Raw genomic sequence first — 27,143 nt, 5'->3', positions numbered from 1 at the left:
TTTAGGTCAAGGTGAGTTTATTGTCCAAATAGCATAACCTAATTTTCAAATCCAAAACCATTTTCAAATCCATCTTCAAATCCATCTTTAAACTAGTCAGAAGAACAGATTACTTTTTAAAATCACTTAACACTGAACAGATAAGACCTCTTAAAAGGCAAGCTGACTTGTATCATGTCACCATCATAGCCAATACAACATTTTTCCATACTTCCTAAAACACTTTTTTTGTTCACACTGATCATGCTACTTTAGCACTTTCTAGCATCCCGACCAAATAAACACCCACACCTCTTATAGAGTACACTGTGAGAGAATAACATTGACTTGATATGGCACCACACTCATTTTAAAGCAAATAAAAAAAGAAGAAATAATAACCCAAGACAAGAAACTATATCTGAGAGAGAGAGAGAGAGAGAGAGAGAGAGAGAGAGAGAGAGAGAGAGAGAGAAAGAGAGAGAGAGAGAGAGATCTGAGGTACATGGTACAAGGGTAATGAACATAATGGAAAAAATCCAATGGCCTGGTGGAGTTGCTGGGGATGTAGGAGTTGCCAGCAATTAAGAACTAAAACCAATTAAAAATAAGAAACTTTTTTTCAAGGACAGGCACCTGTCAAAATATATTGGACACTGTAATGGCTACAGTCAGTAAGGCACTTTTTTCCCCAAAGTGAGCTGCAGGCAAAGGATGCACACTGCAGTTACAGCGTAGCTGTATACATTTGCTGATGGCTTCTTAAAACCTGAGCCAAGAATAGGGTCTGATAGCCCAGCCAAGTTTAAAAGCAGAGACGCACAAGTATAGGAGGATAGTTCTGGCTGAAGTGACTATTCTGGGTTGTTTAGAATCCAGAATCATCAAGAGTCACATGGTCTGGGAAAGTAATAAACATCCTCTCAGATCTTCCTACCCTATTTTGTACAAGTGGATGACTGCACTGCAGCTCCTGAAAACTGCTCCAAGTCCGCACCAGTGGAAGCTGCGCTCAACCTATACCTACAGAGGGTTTGTTGGCTTAAGGGGACTTTACTGTCTCGGCATCAATTTCCCTTTTAAAGCTATTCCCAAGGTTGGACTGTCTCAAAGATAAACAAAGAGGAATCCTTTTGGCTTAGAAGTTAACCGGCTTACTCAGACTTCCTTCTTCCTCCTACCTCCCATTTCCACACTACCAATATTACCTTCTTGAACTAGAAAATTAATATTTACAGGACATAAGGTGCAAGCGTATTTCTTCTCCCAGCCCTGTCCTCTGTGGCCCATGGAGAGAAAATTCCCCTGCCCTCTTTGAGAAGTCATCCAATCCTGCCTAATTGGAAAGTCATCCAATGTCGCCGGTCGGTCCCATAGCTCCCAAGGCTCAGCCTGGAGAGACTGCAGGAAAGCTCCTGAGCTCCCCCTGAGGAATCATCTACCCTGCTAGCAAAGGGATGCAGAGGGAGGCAGGCTCGGGGAGCTCCATGTATGCCCCGGATTTGGCTGACGGAGAGAGAACAGACCCTCCAGTAGAGAGCATGCAGACCAAGGGTACCCTGGCTACAAGACTTGCCGTGCTCTGGGGCAGTTCAAAATGAAGAAACCTCTAAGAGCAGCCTCTTCTGGGAGGAGTACGTGCCTCTCAGCACCTGGGACATTCAGCCGAGAACCTTCCCTTGCGTTCTGCAGGATTCCTGGTTGTTATGAACCTGCATGGAATTTTCTTATGCTTAGCATATATTTTTGGCATATTAAGATCTCTTTCCCTTACAATTTGGTCAAAACAGGGAAAGGATTAAAATTTGGCAGGCTGGGGGAACAACTTAACCCCCACTGATGGAGAAAAAACAAACTAAAGAATAGACAACAAGGTAGGAAAAGAATAAATTTGGAATCCCTTTATTGGATGGTGAGAAAGAGAGAAAGAAAAGGGGGTGGGGAGTAAGTTCAAATCAATCCATGGGGAGAAGTGAACCCCTCTGGGACAAAAACTCCTACCAAGGAGATCAAGATCCAAGGAGAGGGTATCAGTTACTCAAATGCATCCAGGATTCCTTCTTCGTGTTAGCAGGGAGCTGGCAGAAAAGCCAAAGAGCCCCATACCTACTATCACAGTAGGCCCCAAGGATGGGAAAGGGGGAAAGCTTAGAAGCATCCAGTGTTTCCTGGGCTCCTGGAAAAATGGACAGTTACAGACTGTGGGTAGAGTCTAGTGGCCTGTTCCTTACTTATCTGTCAGGTTCTTTCATTTACTGCTTTGTTTAAGACCAAGGTTTGGTCACTGTTAAATGAAGATGCACCTTGTTTTCTCATTGAGCTTCAAGTCTCCCAAGAACTCTAGGCATCATGCCTCCTGATTCTGTGGGGCAGCTCCCCATCAAACACTGGCTAACTACTGGCTGCTCACCTTTCCTCTCCAAAACTTCTGAATTTACCACCCGCTGACCACCAGAAATTCCCTATCATTTCAGGGTTGCATTAACACAAAATCCTGAACCCTCCACAACATACTTCCTGAGACCGGCTCATCTGAAACTTCATTTCTAGAGAAGCAGCCCCCTTGCCTCCTTCCAACTTCCAGCCCTTACTCATCATACCCGTTTTTCCCATCATGCCATTTCAATGTGATCCAAAACCTGCAAACCATTTAGTGCCACGTGGGGAGAGGACCTGGTCCTGCACAGAGCTCACCTGCCGCAGTCCAGGACAGAGGTGAAAGAAAGAAGCACCACAGATACTGCCTGCTGCAGACTCATCCACCCACAGATTCAGACCGTGGAGAACCACAGAGACTATCCTAAACCTGGGGTGTCCATGTCAGGGAAGGGGAAAGATAGAGGAGGAAGTGGGAAACTTCCCAGATGAAGGGGCCTAAGCAGACAAAGGCCCTGCTTCTGAAAGGGCTACAAGAAGAGGATCTCCAAACAGCCTGCTGGAATTCTTTTTGTTTCCTGACACCTGGTGCCATGTGGGAACCAAGAGTTCTTAGTCCATTGCATGAATGTTCGCGTTGAATGTCTGCCTTGAGGGGAGGGAGGGAGGATCCCTTGGTTCAATGTATTTTTTCCATCATGATGAGGATACCGGAGTCAAAATGGGAGCCTGATGACCTTCATGACTGAAAACGTCCCCAGGTGTGAGACCCAGGGGCCAAATCTCCCCTGCCTTCCTGAAGGGGCGTACTGCCCCTCCAGCCCCGCTCTATTCCTCACTCGAGTGGGCTCCCAAGCAGAAACTGTACGGTTGTGAGGTATTATGAAAACAAAAACTGTGAATCATTGTCCTTTGTACTTATTGATTTTGTCCAGTAAACCTGAGGTAAAGAATACTCTGTCTTTGAAGAATGTGATCAGAGGAAACAAAACAAAACAAAACCGAAAAACCAAAAAGGAAAAAAAAAAAACCAACCATGAATATGCTACCAGAAGAAAACGAACTATGGAAGGGCTTTTCCAGTACGAAGAGCTCATATCTCAACCACCTACTTCAGGACTTGGAATTTAAGCAGTAAAATAATATATTATAAAAATGTTTATAAAATAGCAGCACACTCTGTGAAACATTACAGCTAGGTACTGTTAATGTGAATAGGATGAATGATCTTAGCTTTTTAGCAGCGCAAAAAAAAATAATAATAAACTGAACAAAACAAAATGAAAGATAAGAGACCCTTAGATGATTCTCCATCTTCAACCCTCATACTATGAAACAAGGCAGAATCTGCACATAATTCTTCAAAGTAGCCCTGTTCTGATTTGTTTTTTTTTTTTTTACTTAAAAAAAGGCAAATCTTTAAACAAATAGCTTCATTACCTGTCAATTACAATTGTGCAAAAAAAAAAAAAAAAAACCCTCTGCTAACTGAAATGCCTCTAAGAAGTGGAGGGGAGGAAATTCAAGTACGCTGAATACAACTTTGCAATAAAATTAACAAAAAACGGAAAAGGGAACAAAATGCCACACCCTGATGTTTGGCCGTCTGTCTTTGCACCAGCAATAACTTTTTATGTCCAAAGGAGAAGTATATAGATGGGAATTAAGATCCTTCTACGCCATCAAAATGTTAACAGACCTTTGATTTTAGGCTTTTCTGAGGAATGGTGTGATGGGAATATTAGCAGAAAGGGTTGTCTCTTGAGCCCTGGCAGGGGTACCAGAACTATGTACCAGAGAATGCCAGATTCCAGAAGTAAAGAGTAACCAGACTTGGGGCAGGAAGGGAATGGGCAAAAAGAGAAAAGGGAAGGAGTATTCAGCACGATTTGCATAAACCATCCCATCTATCCCTCGGGAACAATTTTTCAAAGTGCTTTTCGAATGGAATGGTTTATAACAATGCTAAACTGTGGAACAGACATGCCAATCAGCACCAAAAATTAGTTTTTTTTCCTAATAAGGGATGCCAAGGTCATCTCACCCTCTTCCATGCAAGAGAAGATTGCATTCTAGATCCCGCCCTTGGTCTCCATCTGCCTCCATTTCAGATGAGTTTTGGTTGTGGACCATAGCTAAATTTCCCCATTAGATAACAATATGGTGGTGTCTGCAATGAACCATGTTTGGAAGAAGAAGCAGGAAGTCACCAAACATGAAGCCCAGGAGTCAGTCACCTGTGTCCAACTGGCAAAACCCAACATCTTTTTTAGGTAGCAGCTACTGTAGGTAAGAGTAGGTAACATAGAGATCCAACATGGCTCCTGTTTTAGGAACATGTGGTTAGGCGTGAAGGTGCTTCTACCTCCAAAATGGTCCAATTGTGTTGACAGGTTGCGTGGTACCCCCTCCCCGTCATGTCCCTCCTTGTTTCTAATTCCTTCTTGAGTTTGTTGCTTCGCAATCTAATCATGCCATAAATGGCGTACACAGTTCCTTGCAATTATAACTAAAAGGGGCATATGCACTAGTTCATAACATGTAAAACAGAGTCTCCTCTAATTTGTTCCCATGTTGCAGGCGTACATATTCTCTAGCTACTCTGTAGGTTTTCCTGTAAGCATTTTACTATTGCTTTTACATAATCAAATGATAACTTCGCATATACAAGGGATTCCCTTATGTTGTACTTTGAATAGGCACCAAATGCTTTTAATTATTCCGTTTTTATAGGACCTTTTTCTCTCACTTCTAAAAGATCTTTAAATGTGATCTAGGTGGGGGCATAATTTTATCCTAAAACACAAAGAACAAAACATAACCAGAGAGAAGGAGAGAGCAGGTGATGGATGCGCCTCTCTCCCTGGGCCCGAATGGCAGCCTCACAGGTCGATGTCCCGCACATCCGTAGGGGTGGTGGCTTGGTCCAGTTCATCCTCTGACTTGGATCCATCACGCTGTTCCTGACGGAACTGCTGCAGGCTATTGAGCAGCACAGCCTCGATCTGCTCCTGGCAGGCTTTGAGACAATCCTGGGAGGAGAGGGTCCAGACCAGAATAGTTAGCAGGATGAGCAGGGCACAGGGCATTTCAGGAAGGCACACATAGTTCAACTCACATCACTCCAGGCTCATTTTCCAGTAGAAGTAAATATGAAGTAAAGGAGAGATGAGGCTAGTGCAATTCCATAGAAGCTCAGAACTCCAAGCAGGGTGCAACAACTGGCAGCATCAGTTCCACCAGAGAACTGGCTGGAAATGCATAGTCTGCCTCAACCTAGACCAGGTTAATCTGAATCTACATTTTAGCAGGAGCCTATGTGATTCTTATCCTGAAAAGCACTGACCTAAGATGATAGTCCACTCGTAGAAGAGAACTGGCTGTCATTAAGGGACCAAATGGGAAATCTGGATGCTTTCTGCCTGGGGAAGTTGGGAAGGTGGCAGGGAAGGAGAAGCCCACCAACAGAGCTGTTATTAGCCAACTCAGCAACTGAGAAACAGAAGGGAGTTGTTAGATTGCACTGTCCTAACCCTCACACAAACTGTGTAAGTGCTTAAAAACAAAACAAAAAGCAAAACAAAACAAAAATCCTGAATTTTTTGCTTATTTACCACTCCCTTAATGCTTATAAAAATACAATACAGAATGTTTACAAAACTCTGGACACTTGAGATTGTCTAATTTGGGAATAAGCAAGAATTTGTAGGGTTGCTTTTATTAGTCTATATTTGGTAGGGAAAATGTAGAGTGAGTCCGCCCCAGGCAGAAGCTTTAATAGCTGGGTGACATGGAATGCAATGGCAAGTCATGGCTGTCACTAGGAAGGGACTGTGGCTGTGTTACTCCCTGGGATGTGAGCTGGAGAAACCACTCTTGGCAGGTATTTTCCAGCCTCCTTCCACTGTGAGGCTGCCTTTCTGTGTTTCTGAAGCAGCACGTGCATATAGAAAATACACTGAACTGAACATCCCCATGTCTTTCCGCAGTTTAACACACACTTCCCTTCTGTTTCCCTGTGCAGTTTTCACCACCTAGAGGCTGCTATTTTGCCAAGCGTTACCTTTACTTTCCAAAGATCTAAAATAAAGCTGAAATCGAGTACCGAGGAACAGAGTTTCCATTACCCCCCAATTTTCCTTTCCTATCTCTCATCTATTCTACATTTCAAACTGCAGTTTTTAATGAAAATTAAGAAAAGGAACAACAGCAGACTGAGGGCAGAGATGCAGTATCACCCAGAACATAAGAATCAGCGCAGGAGGGAGGGTGGTTATTTGCTGCTGACCACCACATTTGCAGGCAATGGTCACATTATTTAATTACTGTGATCTCAATCTCCCCATTTGTCAAATCAGAATGAACTGCTCAAAGCGAAACAGCAACTGAGGTAATATATATGAAATGCTAAGTAGCAGCCTGATAAATTAATATTATTTTTTATGAACTGCAGTGAATCAGTCCTGAAATCTGAAAGAATCCTCCCTTGTTTCCCCCCCTCTTTTTTTTTTGGTACTAGGGATTGAAACCAGGGGTACTGAGTCATAGCCTTGACCCTTTTTCCTTTTTTATTTATTTATTTTTTATTTTGAGACAGGGCATCATTAAGTTGCTTAGGGCCTTGCTAAGTTGCTGAGTATGTGATCCTCTTGCATCAGTCTCCAATTCCTCCAAGTTCCTGGGATTTTAGGCATGTACCGCTACATCCAAGCTCCTCTTTTTCTTTGAGCAAGGCCTCAGTGTTGCCCAGGCTGACCTCCAACTTGTGATCCTCCTGCCTTGGGCTCCCAAGTAGCTGGGATTAAAGAAGCACACCAAGTCCAGCCTAGATTTCTTTAAAATGAGGTATGGATTAGCATTTACTCAAGACTGGCAAAGGATGTGCTGGGAACAGAAGCAGCCGAACTAGGCCTGACTGTGGGGGCTCACTGTGTAAGCTCAAAACTGAGATGGCATCAGGAACTGGCACCAAGGATCTAACATCTCTCATATTTCTCTGTGGCATCTCCAGTTTCATTCTCTACCCTGCCTGACACCCTTCACTCGTGGTTAGGAATCTGGGGGTCATAGGCTTCCCTGTTGGGCTCCTCACCATGTTTCTTCTCCAAGGCTCACCTGGTAGCATTGGATCCACAGGTCACTACTTGCTCAGTGGGAAAGACTGAAATCATGTTTCTAGGGGCACTTGCATTTCAGTAGAAGATATCTGAAAATGTTAGTCTCACAATCTAAAAAATATTCATCTTAAATGCAGAGTCAAAGCTAATGTGAGGGTTAGTACATAAAGTCAAAACTACGTTGGAATGTCCTTTAGGAAGGTCATCCTACATCAGTGAGTGCAAAACCATCAGCTTTTCTTCTGGAGCTGAAAAACATAGTTCTTGCTCCATCTGAGCACCACAGGAAGTAGCTGATTCATGCTTTGAGGTCAGGCTGTATGGCAACACCTCTTCAAACCCCCAGATCATGGTACGAGGAGATGTCCACCCCAGCAATGTGAGCAGGGTTGAGAACTCCACCAGCAGCATCAGGTCTCACCCACCCACGTCCTGAGCATGCTATTGTTTTCTTCTTCCTCTTTTTCCCCTTGTATAGAATAATCAGCTGGATCTGGGAAGTTAGTGTGTGATGCTCCTCCATTGTGCAGATACTCCAGGAAATGTCAAAGGGGGATGTTTAAATTTTTCTTTTTTCTAGCTGGATGTGGTAGTACTGGGTGAGGTGGCACATGCCTGTAATCCTGGTGACTCAGGAAGCTGAGGCAGGAGGATCACAAGTTAGAGGTCAGCTTTAGCAAGATCCAGCCTCAAGAAATAGAAAGGACTGGGGATGTAGCTCAGTGGTAAAGCACCCTGGCACTTTAAAAAATCTTTTTTTAATTTTTTTTTTTTTTTCTGGGAGGCTGGAGGAATGAAATATAACAACTCCATGCCAGAGAGGTAGTCACTATATATTGTGACTACCAACTGTAGTCACACTTATCCAACTGTACACTTGTCCATGGGAGACAAAGCTCACCCAAAGCATAAAGTCTCAAAGCTTTTGTGATCAAAGGAGATGGCCGGATTCTCAGTTGATTCAGAGACTCTGTGTGTGTGTGTGTGTGTGTGTGTGTGTGTGTGTGTGTGTGAGAGAGAGAGAGAGAGACAGACAGACAGACAGAGAGAAAGACAGAGACAGAGACGGGGGGCGGGGTGGAAAATGTTGCAGTGGGGTCATTATCTGTAATTCGACGTCACATCCCAAGAGCCCCAAAGCAGGAAGACAAGAGAATGCATGGGACTGGGGTGGGGGAGGTGGAGCTCAGGAGGAAGGAAGAACCCTGCCTCTAATCCGGCCACACTGCTGGTGCAGGGAGGCCAACCCAAGAGTAGAGTTAATGTTTCCAAAGAGGCAGGATTGTCAGATGACTTACTGAAAAAAATAAAATCACAGAACTGGAGAATTTGGAGGTTCCAGAGGGATTTGAAGAGCAAACAGGCAGATGCCCTAATTGTCTGCCCAGGGAACCAAAGCCTGGAGAGGTGAAGTGGCTTGCCCTCTGGTGACATCAAGTGAGCCTGGCTTTAGTAAGGGCAAGCCTCCAATTTCAGGGTGTTCTTCCTATACTTCTCTGTTCCTTCTGGGCTCTCAGTAAGGACATATAGGCCAGAAAATCTCCAAGAAAGGGAGACACGGCCCAAGGGAAGGTGGTGACAGTGCCTCCAACAAAAAGACGCTCCGTGCTTGCGAGGTGCAGCAGCTCTGGGATCTCAGCTTTCTGGCAGCCTCCAAAAGCACCAGCCATTGTGCTAAGATGCCCCAAATTAAGCTGATTAAAAGGAAAGCCATAATGCTCGTCTGTCAGCCCAGACAGGTGGCACTCCACAGCGCTGGAGGTCGGGCACCCCTCCAACTCCTATGATGATAGGCCCCCGCCCCTACCCCTCTCCCTTGCGCCTGCCCCCAGCCCCCAGCCTCAGAGCCCTGACAGCAGCGTTTGTGATCTCCAGCTCGTTACACGGGCCTCTGACTTCCTCTGCTTGCTGGCTCCAGATCCGTGCCCTGCACCCTCCTCTGCCTCCATGAATGGGCTGACGGAACTCCTACCATTAGCCCTCAGTGTAACTGCATCACTCCATTGTCACCACACACGCACTGCACTCAACAGGGGGACAAAGGGCTGAATGAGCCCCAGACCCGTGGCCAACTCAGGCAGAGACAACTTAGGAAACTATCTCATTCTTCCTTTCTTCACAGGCTGTTTGGCTTATTTCCTTGCATACCAAATGAGGCCGGCAGAAGAAATGAGGCAGGGGAGGGAGGCAGAGGCCCCCACTTGTATTCCACCTCCCCGCCCCCAGCTTGCCCTCCAGCAACTCCTCACAAGGTTCCTGACCACAGGCTCTGTAAAGCCCACAAAAGGCACAGTCACTCACTGGGATACCGTGGAACAAGGTGTGCTTTGAGCCTCTAGCCGAGGGGAAGAAAACTCAAACTGGGTATCCCACGCATGACATGGAGTGAGACTTCTTTCACCCCGCAGCTAATTGTTTTTTAATTGCTCACTGACAACCAGGGTCGTAAAATTCCAGGATGACCCCCAGGAAAAGATATTCTGACATCTTCTCTGGGCAGGATTTAAGATGTGAGAAGAGTTTTGACGTAACTGAGATGGAAAAGGACGAATATAATGAGCAGATGATAAGCATCTGTACCTGTTCTGATAAACATCTCCCAGTAACTTCATCTTCACGGCCTGAGAGCCTCCATTCCACTCTTTAATGAGCGAATGGGTGCCATTACGTGTGAAAATTGACTTGCTCTGAGATCAGGTAATGTTCAGAGGACCCAGACCTGTAACTCATACCAATATAAAATATTATATGTCTACGTATTATGTCTGTCTATATGTATGTATGGTTTCCTTCTGAAAGACACAGGGACCAATGAATGAGAAACACACTTGAAATGCATCTGCCTCCCTTTGTCCTTCACTCCTTCCTTCCTTCCTCCTTCCCTCCCTCTCTCTAGCATCACTCCCCAATGACTCTGCCAGGGGCTCTGGATAAAGAGCTGAGTACAAGTTGGGTCTTATTCAACAAGTCCTATAGACAAGGGGACGGTGAGGTAAACGCTGGCACGAAGCTCAAGCACAGTGCCGAGGGGACGGAAGAGGAACCCCGATTCTGCGGGGGCCCAGGATGGTCAATCTCTCCTCTCAAGCTTACCCTTGGCAACGAGAGCCTCAGCCGAAGTTGCCTCCGAAAAGCCAGCCTTGCTAGCCAGCGTCTGTTTTTAGCAACTCTTATAACTAGAAGGAAAAAGTACTTAAAATATACCGCCCTCTGAGACTTTTCTTCCCTATAAAACTGTCAGGCTTCTCACTCAGCTTTCTCTTTGGAATGGAGCGTTCCAGTTTATTTTAGCAACCAGATGGAGCAACAAAGACCCGCTTCCTCAGAGCTGCGTGGGTCCCTCCTAACCAAGCTAACCACCGCTGGCCAGTGGCAGAGAAACTTGTCTGGCCACCTCGGATGAATCAGGGGCACCTGGTTTCAAAAGTCTGTCCCTGAAGGATTTGTGGCCTATCTGCCAAAGTGAGAGCGAACACCCTAAGTTTGAAAGGATCATAAATAACAAGGTGCATGGGGTAGCCCTGGACTGGGGGTTCAGTGGCAGCTCTTCCTGAGTTGCGTGTACTAGGGGGCAAGCCGTGGTCCAGGGTGTGTGTGTGTACTTGACTTCTCCAAGGAGAGCTCAACACAAACTTGCAGGTGTCTCACAGCGCAGCCTGTGGTTGTCATACACACACACAAATGTGCATGTGCTCTGTATGTATACAAATTATTGTGGTAAAACACACATAACTAAAAATCGACTGTTTTAGCCATTTTCCAAAGTGGCATGAAGTACATTCATGCTGTTTTTCACCAGGAACACTCCATCTCCAGAACTTCTTCGACATTCCAAACTGAAACTCTCTACCCATTAAATACTAACTCCCCATTCCCTCCCTCCCCCCCCCAGGTCCTCAATTCCACTTCTATCTATGAATTTGAGTATTCCAGGTCCTTCAGACAGCATTTGTCTTCTGTGCCTGGCTTATTTCAGTTATTGTAATACTTTCAAGACCCATGCACATTGTAGCATAGTATCAGAACGTGGTTTTCTTTTTAAAGGATGAATGATATTCCACTGCCTGTCCATACTACCTTCTGCATCTGCATTCCAAAGACATTTTCCGTCACCCACCAACTTTACATGGCTAAGAGGCCCACATTTTGCACTAGGTCTCCTGAGTTCCTTTCTTTGAATTGCTGCCCTACTGCACTTACAGTTCTTAACACATAGTTCAGCACACCCTGTTCATCTATAATCTTGACTGGGAAGGGTTTTGCATATTTTACCTTTCTTGATCCTCTGTATACTTGCCAAGCTCCTTGAAAACCGGAGCCTCATCATCTATTTTCCATGCACCATTCACACACCTGCCCCGACTTCTAGTACACTGCCTGGGGACCATGCCATGCTCATCTCTATACAGTCTGTAACAACTGGGCCTTCACTAAACACTTCCAGAAATGAATGGGCAGGAAGCGCCCGAAATACACCACTTCTTGATTCATGGCAAACAGAACTCAGGAAGCAAAACTCACCTCCCTCCAAATGCTAATGCGTTCTAAATTCTAGTCCTTTCATTCTCCTTCACTCTGCACTTCAGCTCTTCAGAGAACACAAGCTGATGGATAGGAGGAGCACTTAGCACTCAGGAAGCTGCTCATACAAACAGTGCCCAACCCAGAGTGGCCCTAACTAAAACACCCCTAGGGAGAGAGTGAACACGCCTCTGGGACTCAGAGGTAAGCTTGGCATTTAGAAGTCTCCAATGTTTATCTGAACTAGTGGTGTAAATTTTACATTCTATTAATGATATTCATGCTTGGTTTTTAATATTAAAATTTTTATCCCCAGTCCCACTGTGAAAACAAGGCAGAAACATGCATCCCCAGTTAAGAAACGAAGAAAAGGCCCCTTACAGAAATGAAGTGCCAACTCAATAGCTGTGATTTACAGGACAGCTAAGGCAGCCCTGTAGGCATTCAGCCCAGTCTGAGGGCTGACTGGAATGGACTGGTTGCATGGTATCTGGAAAGGGCAGAGCTTCTCCAGTATGACATGGCAAACTGGTCTGCAGTCACAAAAAAGAAGGCACCATCCAAGAGATTCAGTGGCAGCCCCCAGGAGTGACTTCTGTCCATGTGACTAATAAGAGGGGACAAGGAGAGATGTGGGAGAAGGCTGGAGACTGGGTGGGGTGGTCAGTCAATCAGAGCAGGTCTATAAATAGCTGAAGGAGGTGACAGCACCTGGGGGTCAAACTCCAGCCGAGGGCACTTTTGTCTCTGGGGGTCAAGGAAGGGCTGGTCTTCAGTGGGTGGAAGTTCTAGTTGTAAGGAGATATTCAGAAAAGGAAGGAAGCGGGCCGTTTCTAAAAATGTTAAGTTCTGCTCACAATTTTTCCCTGGGGAATTATTAATAAAGCACATTTCATGCTGCACTAGAGGGCTCTTTGCAATCCCTATTTTGGAGCCCTTGTTGAAAAAGCACAGGTCTTGGGAGTTAGCATTTTTAAAAGAATACTTAAAAACTGTTTCAGAGAAGGACTAGGGTTTGTTCCATCAGGCCCTTCAAGCCTGCCATTTCTCGGAGCTGGCAACAAATGCCACGGTAAAATATCGGAGGGTGAGCAAGAAAGCCTGCAAGCTGCTGCCTTGGGCTCCGGGTTTAACCTTCTGTCAGCATCCCTTGAGGAGGCAGCAGCCACAGGCCTGTAGATCACATGATCCCTTAACTCAATACATTCCCATGCGGGGCATGCTGAATTCCCCTAGAACGCCTGGAGGGTGTCATCGTGAAGTTCCCCTGCATTCCTGAGACTATCCACGGTGATGCACAAGGGCCTCAGAGCCAACACCCCCTTCTCCAGTTGCCTTTCAACCAAAGACCTTTTTCAAACAAGAAGATCACAAGCGCTGCCGCAGGGGGCGGAGTTTCTAGGCTGGAGCCAGAGCTTGGAGGTTTGGGTCCCAGCTCTGTCACTGCCTACCCCCCACCCCCCACACCTAGGCTCATTCCTTTACCCTCTGTGAGGACTATGGTAGATGTAGCCACTGCCTCTGTGTCCTCTCAGAACCCTCCTGTCCCAACCCTTTTGAGGGTTGCAGGACTGCAGTTTCCTTGCCATTGAAGTCAGGGCCTTACTGAACCCCAGTTTCAAACCCTTTCTTCTAAGGAGTTCCCAACCCTAGCAACTAGAACCAACAGCCTCTGGGCTGTCCACACAGAATAGAAAGAAGGCTACAGCTAATAATAGTTTGTTTAATGTGTACAGCACTTTGTCTTTTAAGAGTGCTTTTGAAGCTGTTACCATATTGAACAAAAGGGAAGTAAGAGACCGGAGCGGGGGAGGCTTGTCAGGGTGGACACCATTCTCACAGGGAAGCCTCCTGAGCCACTGCAGTCCACAGCTCTCTCTAGCTGTGCCTTCTCATGGGGCCTCGCCACCTCAGTGCCTGTGAGTAGACTGGACGTTCTCCACTGCAGAGCGAGGCGGCCAGACACCGTGTACATAAATGGAAATGAAGTAGTAATTCGGAACACTGAGAAGCCCACTGCGTAAGGAAACTTAGATAACAACCCTCCCATTGTATCAGCTTGCTGAGTTCTTATCTGGATTTTATGGCAGTCAGGCTTCAAAACCTCAGAGATCTCACCTGCTGAATTTCATATGATCTTAAATGTCGATCTCAGAAAACAGCCCCTAGCGAGCGTGCGCACATGCACAAGGCACACACACACACACACACACACACACACACACACACACACAAAACCTCCCTAATCCACCATAATCAAACCAATGGCCAACGGCCTCTTTCCTAGGGCTGAGAAGAGACTCCTTAACCAAGAAGGTGTCTGCCACCTACCACATCTGTGTTGGTGATCTTGGCCAGCAGCTCGGTCAGGGCATCACAAGTCAGAGAGCTCACTTCCTCGTCCTGCTGAAGCCCACAGATGGCTGCTCCCACACTTCCAGTTGCAATCATCGATGGCGGATACATGGCGAACTTAAAGTCTACAAGAGATGAGAGGCAGGAGGTCAGGGCACAGAGGGGTCCAGGAGCTCGCAAGCCAAAGCTGGAGACCTAGCTGCACAAGTGGCCCTTGACTCCACAGGCACATTCTTCCTCAGCTCCTTCCTTCTGGACAAGTCCTTTGTCTGTCACTCTATGACTGTTGCAGATTTTAGATGGGATACTGAGGCAGGGAAGGAAGAAAGCCTATCTGAGTACACAACAGCAAATCACGGAGGGCTCAAGGTCCCTGGTCCCCTGAATCCCACAATCGCAGGAGGGGTTAGCATGTGCAAGGTACTATTCTTGGCCCTGGTGGGGGCCCCAAGTTGAAAGAGACACAATTTCCTCTGGGGGTGATGTGCCAACAGTGCAGAAGAGGTCTGGGACTACAGTAAATTACCCCATGTGCCCTAGAACTGGGATAAGCCAAGGGCTCTCTGTATTGAAGGAGGACAAAGAAGCAGGTGGGAGAATCAGGTAAACTTTTAAGAAGAGTGACAGTCTCCTTGTGATCTTACTATCTTGCTAGTATGGTTGGAAACAAAAATTACTTTATAAATACAAGTAAATCAAGTGAGAGAAGCAGCAAAATAAGAGATGGGGTGAATGGTGGCTTAGTTTCACACAGTTCTCAACTTCTAGCCCCACATTAAGGATCCTTGGGACATCAGGACAGAGTACTTAAATCAGGCAACCAAGATTAACCACTGCATCCCCGTTAAACCCTCTCTACTTCCAGCTCTCCAAGAGCAGTCAGAGGATGATCTCACTCCGGAGGGGACAGCCTGGGACACCAAACACTCATTGTCCCCTTAGTTCTCTCCGAACAAGCTAAGTGACTATGATCTCACAGAGGATCAGTTCGTCAAAGGAACATGACAACAGATGCCTCCTGTTATAGCTGCTAACAGATATTAATACCACTCACAATACCTTCCATGTTTTCCCTGTTTAATTCATGCACCAACCATAAAAGGTGCACAGGTATCACCCTAATGCTGAGACTTTAGAGACTTTATAATGCTCCACCCCTGCCCTGCGACGTGAGAGGGTATAGTTTTATTACTCAGTCCTGGAATGGCGCAAACTGCTCGGTGTGCTATCTCTAGCTATACCACGACTCCAGTGAATTTACTGTATGCAGAAGTAAAGGTGCATGTGAGGTGGGGGGTCGAGCACAGAAGGGAAGATGTGTGACATTGTATTGTGAAAAATTAGGTTGCACCTACAAAGCCCATTCCCCCCTAGTATTTCCCCTTCTTCCTGTACAGTATTGCAAAAGTATATTCTATGGAAGCGCTTTTAGTGGGGAGCCCACCTCCGCAAGAAATCTGTAGTACTCTTAGACACACTGTGGATCAATGAACCATGCACATACTTCCCCTCCCATTTCGGCTGAATCCCAGGAACACCCTGCAAGCCTGGCTGTAGGTCTGTCTCTCTCCCTGGCTTTCCTTTCTTTGCCATTACCATTTGCACCCCGAGGGCCCTATATCATGGTATTGCACCCAGCGCCTACTGTCTGCCAACTCCGCCTGTGCCTTCTCTGTGTCCATGGATGGTGTGACAAAGCCAGCCTCCTTGCCTCCTGCTCTGCTGTAGGTCTCCTCCACGTGGGTCACAGGAGAGTGTTTCTCTGCCCAATAACCTCGTTAGCTTCCCCCTGTGACATTCAAAACACAGAGGAGGCAGCCAGCCCATGGCCCTCTGCCCATCAAGGCCCTGGGTGAGAGCATCTGGCAGGGAAGGGGCAGGGAAGTATCCCTGGCCCTCCCTACCCTCCCTTCCTGGCCACAGACTGGGACGCACACGTATCCATGCCTATCTTTGTTGTCCCACTGCTATCAAAACCAGCTCCTGTTAAGCGCATGAAACCAGCAGGGATATATGAATAGTCCCAAGATTCAACAGGTACAAGACCTACACAGGGGTACTCTACATTCTTGTTTCTTAGGAAAGTGCTGAGGGGAGTCCTCCTGGGAACAGTGTCCGATGGAGTCTATGACGATGTGTTCTTACCTATTCCAGGCAGCAAGTATGTAAAACATACATATGTAAAACACCAATTTCTTAAACCTGGGGAACCAACTCTTTACACAGCAATACAATACAATGTGCTTTATAAATGGATAGGTATATACTCTAGGGAAACTTCTAAGGACACTTTTTTCATCTACAGATAAGGATAACAATTGTACCTACCTCACGGTGTTGTTTAAGGATCAATTAAAACAACCCATGTGAGAGCAGTGATAAGCATCCATCCTCATCATCACCTGCACTGTTCTGACTATCGGAACTTCCTGTGGGGTTGTGAGGGACTGTTCTGGCATCTCATGGGGTAGGGAGAAAGGCATCCCAGGGTTGCAGGCGGATGCAGAGAGCAGGCCAGGCATGATGAGGGCCAGAAAGAATAAGGGCTCTGTGCTTCCCAGAGAATCTTTCACTATCCAGTTGAGTATGTGTCCCGGAAATGACCTCATCGAGTTCCCAAAGCCTCTTACTGCTTTGTCGGGAGTGGCAAAAACCGAGGCCCCACAGGGAATGGAAAGAGCCTATGATGAATGAAAGACGTAAGTTGGCAACTCTATTTCCAATGCATCCCACATTCATTCCAGTGTGGATCACCCGGAGCCAAGGGGCAATACCCACACGTGAGGAGCAGCAGATGTTACCTCCTCCCAGCTGGTGAGGGGTTAGAGGCAAAGGACACAGATTAAGGAAACCCTGGCTCTGCAGACAAGCACTAAGGGCTGCTTGTCATGCTCATGGTGATGATGGTGGCACATCAATAAAAAGGACCTAAAATTCAGAGGTCTTTCACAGGTGACTGGAAACCTCGAAAGATTAAATGGTTTGTACAATGTCATTCACTGTAAGTGTTGGTTCTCAAATTAAGATGGACACTTTTGGACTCTGGATCCAGAACTCTGCATAACTTACCAGAAACTGAAGAGCTCCTTGAATTCACCTCCCAGATACAGGGTACTCTTTTATAGCACAAGTGGAAGAAAAGCCCAAAAGAAAGAACCCTAGCTCAGGAGCCCAGGGACATGGGTCTTAGTCTAGCCATGGTACCTGCAGGCTATGTGACTTCTTACACATTGCTTGACCTTCCAAGAATGTCAGGAGATGCTGGGGTCTTAGGAGTCTCCCAAATCTGAACAAGGGCCATGAGAAGTGCTCCATATTCATCAACTTGGCATCTGCCCTTCTTGGTAAGATTTCACTGGAGTAGGAGGTCTGAGCTAAAGAAACCACAGAGTCTGTGGTCCTCTCCAGTAAGTTTAACACCAACAATTTTTGGCTATGGTTGTCAAAAAAAAAAAAAAAAAAAAACTAGAGTGACTGCTACACTCTTGTTCACCACTAGGGGGCGAAAGACATTTGTTCTAAGGCTTAAAGAGACACAGGAAACCCAGGTCTGTTTCCCCCCTTCCTCTTCCCCTCCTCCAACTTCCAGCCAGGTGGAAGTTTAAAGGGCCAGAACCCAGGTACTCAATGGTCAACCAGTAACACCAATGACGTCATTGGGCAAACACTCATCTGCCATCCCCAGAGTTCAGCACCCTGTCCTCATGGGGCAGAATTGTCATGACAATATAACTACTTATAACAATTTAACCCCAAAGTCTAAAGTGGGAGGAGAAGAAGAGGGGGTGATTGGAGAAGCACTCATTCATCTTATAGTCAGATGGGAAGTGAGACGTGCTTACAGAAGAACTGAGACTCCCAGTTCAATATACCACTTCCTCTCAGCCCTGTGACCTCTCCACTGTGGAGTCAGTTCAGAGGCTCAGGATGGAAAGGTGGGTTTCAATTCTTCCTTCTTGGCAACCACTGAGACAGATCTCCTGCTCTGGATCAAGGGCCAAGTCACTGAACTTGTCCTCTGGGTCACCACAGCCCGGCCACAACTTGGGGATAGAAACTAGTAAACTAATGAAACACCTTTAGGTAAGACTGGGAAAATTCAGAAAGCACAGTGGATTATTATCGTCATCACCAGGGCTCAGGCCTTGGAGGGGGGCCTGCTCGTGTATGTGGCACAAACTCCAAGAAGCAGCCCCTTAAGGTAGGCTCCTAGTGCAAAAAGAGGGAGATGTAAGGTCCCTGGGGAGGGAGCAACTGCATCCCTTGCACCAAGATCAAACTCGATGCTACTGACTCTGCTAGACTAACTGGAACTGCCTGTTGAGTATATGTGTGAAGAATTTCCCAGCACCTAAGTGTGACCCTACTCATCTCAGAGGGTCTTCTTTGCTCCTTTGCTGTCCTGGGAGATCTGACAGCAGACCTCCCCAGGGGAACTGTCAATTCTGCTCACCCTGTACCAAAAGCTCTAGGAAAGAGAATGCAATGCCAGGAGCAGGAGTTAGGAAGGCCATTCACCCCATGCCAATACCTCCACTAACCAGGACCAGCCAGGAGAGACACCAGGCAGCTGAGGCTATCTCTACCCCAGAAGCCACATTAGGCCAACCAGGAAAGAGAAGGAGAGGACTTCTCAGCGTCATCACCATCTTACCCCCAGAGCCCAATAAAGGAAGAAGACTGACGACCCACTACCCTTCCCGTGGCCCCTCTGTGCTCTCCTGTGCCCTCTCTTCCCCTTTCACACACACATGCGTTCTCCATGCAGAACCACTGCTAGCTCTTTCACAACCAACTTTTCCCATAAACTAGCCACACAGTTCGAGGTTGGCCACCTACCATCTTTCCAGGACACCACTGCCCTCACATGCAGCTATGGGATCCCAAGACCCTGGCTGCAGGTGCTTCATCAGCTCCGAGGCAGAACATTCAGGACTGGGTGAAAGGGAGGCCTCTGTGAGAGGCCAGACACAGGCCAGCAGCACCAGCTCGGCAGAGGGGCATGGTGGTTCCCAACTTTTGTTACCCTGCTGCCTGCTGCCTGCCAGGCACAGTCCTGAGTACTCACCCATTTTTCAGATCCTGGCCCCAGGATAGGGCAGCTCCTCTACCTGGAAGGGGTTTCTTCCAAGAAAAGCAACCCTTGGTGTTTATAGACTGTCAGACCAACTGCCTGCCATAAACCTCTATGCAGTGGGGATTCCGTGTGACTCAGTCACTTGCACAAATCCAAGGGCAAATCAGGGGAACAAATGTCTGGTCAGACAGGCCCACCTATCTTTTCTGTACCCAGGAAGCTTCTGAGGACCTCTCTCTGCTCTGGCCTTGTCCATGCCTCTGGCTTAGGACTTGACACAGTTTTGATTTTGTTGGAGGTGCACTTTCTCTTATCTTTCTTCACTTTCTGGCCCAAGCTAGCTCAGGGCCCCCAAAAGGCAGTGTTCACGACACTTCATCTCCCTTTGGCCCTCTGTCTTCAGTCCCTGAATCCCAGGCTCCCTATTCTGGCCCCATAGTTGGCAGCCACCCCAAGGATCTGGGCAAGAAGGCCAAGAATGGGGGATGGGCTCCCCAATTTTAGAGAATGGGCCTATGGCTTATTCAGAATGTGGGGAACTGCCCATGCTCAGCTAATTCTTCCTAGTACCTCTGCCTGGGATCAGAGATTGGAGAGGAGAAAGGGGTGAACAGATTCCAAAAGAGTTGTCAGTCGAGACACAAGGTCAAAGCAAAATTCTGGCTATCAACAGCTGGGCAATGGGGGGAGTTTAAGATCAGGGGTCAGCTGTCCTAGGGCCACAGAGAAAGGACTAGCTGACCCCTCCCTGACGGAGAATCGTGACAAGAGAGGAAAGAGAGCAGAGCCTGGGAGACAAAATGACAGGTCAACGAGGGACTGACCTCCAGGGCCCACCTCAGACAGCAGGAGAAAGGAGGGAGGCGAAGAAGGGCTGCCATCCAAAAGGCACCATGGCTGACGGGGGCTTGCAGGATCGGTCCCCCTAGCTGGAGGAAGGGCAGCTGACTCCACAGGAACATAGGGTGCATGCGCATGCTACGAGGCCTGCGCTGCCCGGAAGGAAAGGACCAAAAGAAAATCAGCAAGGGGAAACCTATGCTCTGGACTCCAAAGTAGGAGGTTTGGAATCTTACACTCAAGTCAGCAAACACAGAGCCCCTGGGCCGTGCTGGAAACAGATGAGGGAAGCTGGAAAAGTCAAATCAACATATCCACCTTAGTCAGAACAGGTAAAATCAGAGTTAAAAATCAGAGAGGGGGTGCATTTTCACAATGAGTACCGTGACACATTCTCCTACACATCTGGTTGCATATACATCCTTTCTGATTTTAATTTTCCTAACTACACTGCAAAAGCTATAGGATGATGTATCAGCAGGTACGTTTTGTAGATGATGTTGAAGTTCAGAGAGGTTAAAGAGTCTGTGCAAGGTCACTCCGTGAAAAGTAACAAAGTTTGACCTTTTGACTGTGGACAAAAAGCATATACACTATAGCACATTATATAATCATCTGCACAAACTCATAATAACATGTAACAAGATTTTTAAAAAGTTATCCCAGGTCCCACCTACACAATTCAACTACACCTGGCAAATTTGAACCAAACCTCTCCAAATGGTTAGTTCATTACCTAATGTTTCTGATTGTGAAAATATGAACTCTTGACCTCTCCCCTGGGTGGTTAAGCCTCCAGGGTCTCCTACTGTGGCCACTAGCAAGGAAAAAAACAGTACAATCAGGCCAAGGTTCAACTTAATGAGACACCCTCAAACCACTGCCTTTAGTTTCTATTAGGAAAATGCAAAACAAATGGATCAACAACAACTATGTATCGATCAGTGGGATCCCAGTGTGGATAGAAAAGCCAGTTGCAATTGTTGTGTCAAGGGCTGCAGCCAAAATCAGGAGGCAGGGAGGGCACCAGAACCTAGGCTTTAGAAAGTGAATCCTTGCTGAAAGCCAGCAAGGTTCACACCACCACCCAGCAGAGGCAACAGTGAGAAAGCAGTAAATGCCCTCAGTAAAAAGCATTTCTTTCGTCTCTCGCCACTATCGGCACAGGCAGCACATTTATCTTGACATTGCTCCTTTAACCTATACTTGCCCCAACCCCCTGTACTTCCACTTGGGCTTATCTCCAAGCCATCCTTTTCCTCAAAAGATTAAAGATTTAAACACAACCAGTGAGCAGTACACATAATCTTCAAAGAGCACTTTAGACATCATAAAGAGCATTTTAACAGGCACTAATTTTTTTTCCCTTACCACACCTGTCCTCATAAACCATTTATGAGTTAAGCAGGGAAAGAGAATATACCAGCTCTGATAAAGTTAAAGAACAAAGAACTCAAGAATGAAACCTGGGACTCTAGGTTGCTCAAGACTCCCTCCTCCCTGGAACACCCAAACTGGCATGAAAGTTAGGACCCCTAGGACATGCCCTAATGGGCTCTTCTCCTTCCCTTGCTCCAACCTTTGAGCAATGTTCCTTACCAGTGGCACACAGAGCGATGAAAGTCTGGGCATGTTTGCGGATCAGAGACAACTTCTCCCTCTGCTGGGGCAGCTTGCGCAGGATATGCTCGATGAAGTCATGAGGGGTGACAGCAGCCAGGTTCCACTTCAATTTGCCCAACACCACCAGTTCCCACTCCTGGTGAGGAAGACAAGGAGAGGACAGCAGAATAAAAACTCTATAGGCTGGTCTGGTGTGCGTGTGGTGGGGTTGGGATCAGACCAGTTTTAATGATGCTCATTAACACGGGGCTGCTAGATTGTAAGGAAGGTCTGTTTGTCAGTATGTCCCTAGAGCTTTGAAGTGGTTGATGGCTCTTCTTGTGCTACAAATGTCAGGCTCTGCTGAAAATAACTAGAGTCCAGGTAGCTGTTGCCAAGATTCTATTTTCTTGTAGTTCTTCTTCTACTTGGCTCCCCATACCCCTACCCAATCCTCACTTCCATGAAATGCAACTGCCTGCCCACCCAGAAAGTTGGGCCTACAGTAAGATATGGTCAAGGTCATTGTAGTCCTTTGAGAATAATTTATTGCACATATCTCTATCGCTGGACTGATAGTCTTTTAAATCCTCATAGAAAAATGATGCCTGCAGATAAAACGTAAAATAAGCTTCCTTGGCCCAGCTCCTTGGCAACCTTAGCTGGCTTTTACCTGGTGCCAAAAAGTGCTATTTCTCTCTTTGCTGGTAAAAACTTTCTCCTTTGACATATCATGTAGAAAACTCGGGGATATGACATTCAGTCCTTTCACCTAAATGTCGCTACAGGTCTTTGCCCCTGTAGCTAATGGTCATTTGAAATTCCATCTTGCAGATGCAGGCACGGTGGAGGTGTTTGTCAGGGTCACAGAACCCCTCTGCCAAATGCTGGGACAATGCAAACATGTCCTTTCTGGGCCTGTCACCAGCAACCCAGCTGATGAGAAACCTTGTGACTCTTCAAGATTCACATGGGAAATTGTGCTCAGAAGGAAACAAGCTGAAACCAAAACTTTAAAAATTTGTGTAATCAGAGGGAAAATATGCCTATCAGTCATATCAGGTGCAGAAGATTGAAGGGCAGGGACCACCACCCCAGTGCATGACTCCTCCTAGTCACTCCAAGAACACCAGATTTCTTGCATTTGCTAGGCTCAGGAATAGATACTGAACCACAGCACTAACTAACTGGCCATGTGGCCTGCAGCAATTCCTTTTCCTTCCCTGGGCCTCAGCTTTCTCATCTATCAAAGAGGTGGACTCTTCCGGATTCCAACTTCTGGGATAAAGATATGGGAGAGTAAAACAATGTTTATTTGGAACAATATAAATTAGCTTGTATGGTCCCAGAAAAACTGGGGCATCTCGAAGAATACCTGCAGCCTGCCATCACACTAAAACTAATGAACCAAATGGAAGATTCTTTTTTTTTTTTTTCCTGCTCTCTCCTGATAAAAACAAACTGATCCTTAAGTCTGATCATTTTTTGTTCCCGAAAGCTTTAAAATCTCCCCTGGCTTTATGCAAGTTAGGGTAAAAACTCAACCATGACTGAGTATGTAATAACCAGGGTCTTCGAAGATGACTTGAAATCCCAGGCTTTCCTTCTCACAGTGAAATTGTGAGGACAAAGCACTCATCTTGCACCATTATTAAAGGAAGCAGATCGCCCAGAAAAAAAGCACCTTTCTGGGCCTCTCCAACCAAACCAGAAGCAGCTGAAATCTGGCAGTGGTTCAAAGGTGAAGTCATTCATGCCCCTCTCTACATTCTCTGCAATTCCTCCCCCTACCTTATGCATGTCTGCCACTAGATGGCAGCATAGCCCCAGAAAGGAAGGTTCCTCACAAAGAGCTCAGTTCAAGAACCCAGTCAGTCTGTGGACTTTATGCAGGCCCAGGCCCTGCCAGTAAGGGGAGGAGGGGGCAGGAAAAGGGGAACCCCCTTTCTAAGAAGGGCTGAGAAAGGTGTGCAAACCACCCAAGGTGAACCAGGGAGTTATGATTTCTGTACTGCTGAGATATGGCCATTTAACATATGAAGTTGCAGGGGGAAAAATATTAGATTGGGTGGGGAAAAGGCTTCTTGGCAGAAAACCAGAGCCAAGACAGGACCTCCTGGGGCTGTAGAGAGGTCACAGTTCCATTGGAACTAGGAAACCAGGCCTCAGACTCCTACAAAAGGCCAAATTTTGACTTTGCTCAGGAATCAGTGTGTTGAGATTTAGTGATCAGCTACTACCTGTTGGTATCTTGAGACTTTATCAATGTCTTAGACATTATCTTCAATCTCCAGGTTCTTAGGAGACACCCTGCAATACATTCCTATCCTGTGAACACATTTCTATACTGGAAAAATCAGATTATTTTCTCAGAGTTCAGTGTTCGAAAATTTGGAACTTAATTAAAATATTATCAATTAATTTAAATAGTCCATGCTTCCCCTACACATACACATTCACACACAGACACACACACACACACACACAATTTCAAATGAATTTCACCAACACAAATTTCAATGAGGATCTTATTAGTGAATCACCATGTAGCCTAAGTGCTTAGGCTCATTGCCTGGCACACAGTAGGAACACAAAGAACAGTTCTCTCTTATTCAAAGAGATTTTTCCGTGTGAAAACTCCACTGGTGGGGTTATTCCAGATCCTAGGAATTTGATATGGGACTGGTAAGTGGAAGGCATAATGTTAGGCCAGGACAGACCAAGAAGGAAAGAGTAGAAAGGGAGGAAGGAGACAGTCATTACCAGCAGCTCCTGGGGCTTGATGGAGTTGTCGGTGTAAATGCACAACTTTTCCGCAGTCAGCGGGATAGTTTCTTTGAGCTTGGAGGCCAGGAACATGCAAACAGCACCCAGGAGCTGCAGATGGGTCTTCGGAGTGGGAACCCCAGCCAAGAAACGGTCCAGGTAATTCATGGCCAAAGGGAAGACTTCCTCTTCACACTTCTGTTCCTCACAAACCTATAAAGGGAGTGGGCAAGGGTCGGGGGAGAGTGAAAATAGTATCAGAAAAAGAGAAAAAGGATGAAAAAGTATCATCTATGGAAAAAACAAAAAGATTAGTTTTTTTTTTTTAAGGGGGGAGGGGAGTAAAAAGTGTGATAAGAATAAAGAAGAGAAAACTGGAATAAAATCCGAATAGACCACCCGTGCTTGGGTATTCCCATGAAGTCAAAAAAGGGGGCGAATCTAAGATCCAAGACCCTGGGGCAGAGACCAGCTCAGCTGCCGCCCGAGGCTCCACCGCGCTCCCCTTGGCTCCGACTTCTTTGCGCACTCTAACTCACTCACTCTTTTTTGGATTTCGTCATCTTTTCAAAAAATCAATAAAAATATTCTGGAGGCTCGGGGGATATCCTTCTTGGTCTCATTCGGACCCCCAGACCCTGCTCTATCATTCCCGACAATTGAAAAAAATGCCCGAGGGGGTCCCTGCGGCCCAGGGGCCGCTATTGGGGGGGTGGGTGGGGAGAGGTGGGGAAGAGCGGGGGAGGGAGGGGAGGAGGAAGAGCGCCGCAGCCGCGGCAGCTGGAGTCGGAGTGGGGGGGGGACGATTTCAAAAAATAATTAAAAATCGAGGAAAAATCCTAGAAAAGCCCTTTTGGCGTGAAAATCCCAAAGAGGAGCCAGGCTTCCCGGAACGGAGGTTTTGGGTGACGGGAAGGTCTGTATCTGGACCCCTGGGGCTTTGGATCCCGAGGGGAAACTTGAAGGAGTGAAGCCGCGGCGGGAGTGTCCGGCTGCGGCCCACAAGGGCAGAGACTAGGAACGTGGTGCCGAGTTGGAGGAAAGACGGGAACAGGGAGCCCCGGAAAGAGGCACTGGGGGACTCTAACCTCTTATTTAGGGGTGCCCTGATATTACCAACACACACCTCCTCCCTCCCCCTCATTCTACCCCACCCAAATCTCCGCACTGAAGAAGGTGGAAAGCCAAACTGTAAGTAACCTTTGTGAGTTGGGGGTTGGGGGGAGAGGACAGCACTAGAAGTGGGGTGGCCGGGATAATGGGATGCGTAGGGGAGCGGGCGACGTTTTCCAGCCTTTCCAACTGGAGTTTGCAAAGCAACATGGCGAAACCACGGCAGGTCCAGAGCTGTGCATACGTGGGCACACAGTTCGCTCGGCAAAGATACCGAGCGAGGTTTAAGAAGTGGTTCTTTTGGGTTCCCCTAAAACACGCGTTTCTTCAGTGCGACTTCCGGGGCTCCTGAATTCCCCGTTTCTTTCCTCCTCCCTCCTCCTTCTTCCCTCCCCCTCCCCCTCCCCCCTGAAGTGCCAACGCGGAGTCGCGACCACATGCGGGGACCCGAGGCTAGGACGAATTTGCTCCGACCTTTTGGGGGGCTGCCTTTTATTGTGGGTCACGATTTTCACGTTCCTATTCCCTTCTTCACGGTACTGAAAAGAGCCGCCGCTCAGCAAAAGACAGGTCGGGATGGGGGTTGGAAGACGAGGAAGCCACATGCAGGCACAGGCGCGCGGGATGTTCCCCCCACCCCCGCCCCAGGACAGCCTCGTTTCTCCCAGATTTTCCTCCCCCTCCCCCCGCCCCTCAGTTAATCGAGCAAGGAACGGAGTTGCAGCCACGCGTCTCGCCCTAGGGCGCGGGGTAACCTCACGCACTGTAGCTGGGAGGCCCGCGCGGGGGTTGCCCTTTCGCAGTTTGGGTCCCTGCGTGGGGGGCCAAGAATCCGGGTTGGGCTGTGGCTCCTAATGAACGTCGCCTGCACACCTACCTCCAGCATCCAGGTAGCCACCATCCTGCGCATGTATGGCTGGATATCCTTCTGAACGCACTTGAAGTAAGAGCACTGTGGAAGGTAGCGCTCCTCGATGGTGAGCAAATTCTGCAGGACGCGGTCGTCCAGCAGGTTGCGGTCCGGCACGGCCCTGCGGACAGGGTCCACTTCGCAGCACAGCAGCTCCATGGCCAGCCGGGCGACTCGTTCTCCTGAGTTCTCCGACTGGAAAAGTTTTATTTTATTTTTTTGGAGGGGGAGGGGTGTGGGTTCCCCTTACCTCCTTCCTTTGGCAAAATCGGGGGTTTTCGGGGAAAAGATGAGGGCAGAGAGAGAAGCTGGAGGAGAAGAGAGGAAGGGATGGGCGGTGGGCGAGCAGAGCCTCGGGGGCTGCCTAACTCGCACCGGTCCTCCCCTTCAAACTCGTCTTGCTCTCCCCAGCTCGCTCTTCTCTGCTCTGAGGCAGTGACGCAAGCTGGCTGGGCAGTTAGGTCTCCTCCCTCTGCCTCGCTCCCCT

General features: G+C 47.4%; 1 protein-coding gene across 1 annotated transcript; it reads right to left on the bottom strand.

The window, feature by feature from the left end:
- CCND2 (cyclin D2) lies at positions 1-27,099 on the bottom strand. The gene is made up of 5 exons (XM_079139249.1): positions 26,624-27,099; positions 24,631-24,846; positions 21,865-22,024; positions 14,325-14,473; positions 1-5,387 (listed from the first exon to the last, which is right to left on the bottom strand). The coding sequence occupies exons 1-5, from the start codon at positions 26,813-26,815 to the stop codon at positions 5,238-5,240; spliced, it is 867 nt and encodes a 288-aa protein (XP_078995375.1). The 5' UTR covers positions 26,816-27,099; the 3' UTR covers positions 1-5,237.
- Between the last annotated feature and the right edge of the window lie 44 nt (positions 27,100-27,143).

This window comes from Sciurus vulgaris (assembly GCF_902686455.1).
Source record: "Sciurus vulgaris genome assembly, chromosome: 5".
In the NCBI taxonomy this organism is placed as follows: domain Eukaryota; kingdom Metazoa; phylum Chordata; class Mammalia; order Rodentia; family Sciuridae; genus Sciurus; species Sciurus vulgaris.
This window is presented reverse-complemented; position numbering and strand designations above follow the sequence as displayed.

What these genes read in the sequence shown, in the direction of transcription:
- CCND2 (XM_079139249.1), bottom strand. Translation starts at nt 26,815, where the DNA reads ATGGAGCTGCTGTGCTGCGAAGTGGACCCTGTCCGCAGGGCCGTGCCG. An exon ending in TGGCTACCTGGATGCTGGAG is followed by an intron (nt 24,847 to 26,623) that starts GTAGGTGTGCAG and finishes CTCCCTTTATAG; the next exon opens with GTTTGTGAGGAACAGAAGTG. An exon ending in AGATCACCAACACAGATGTG is followed by an intron (nt 5,388 to 14,324) that starts GTAGGTGGCAGA and finishes CTCTCCTCCCAG; the next exon opens with GATTGTCTCAAAGCCTGCCA.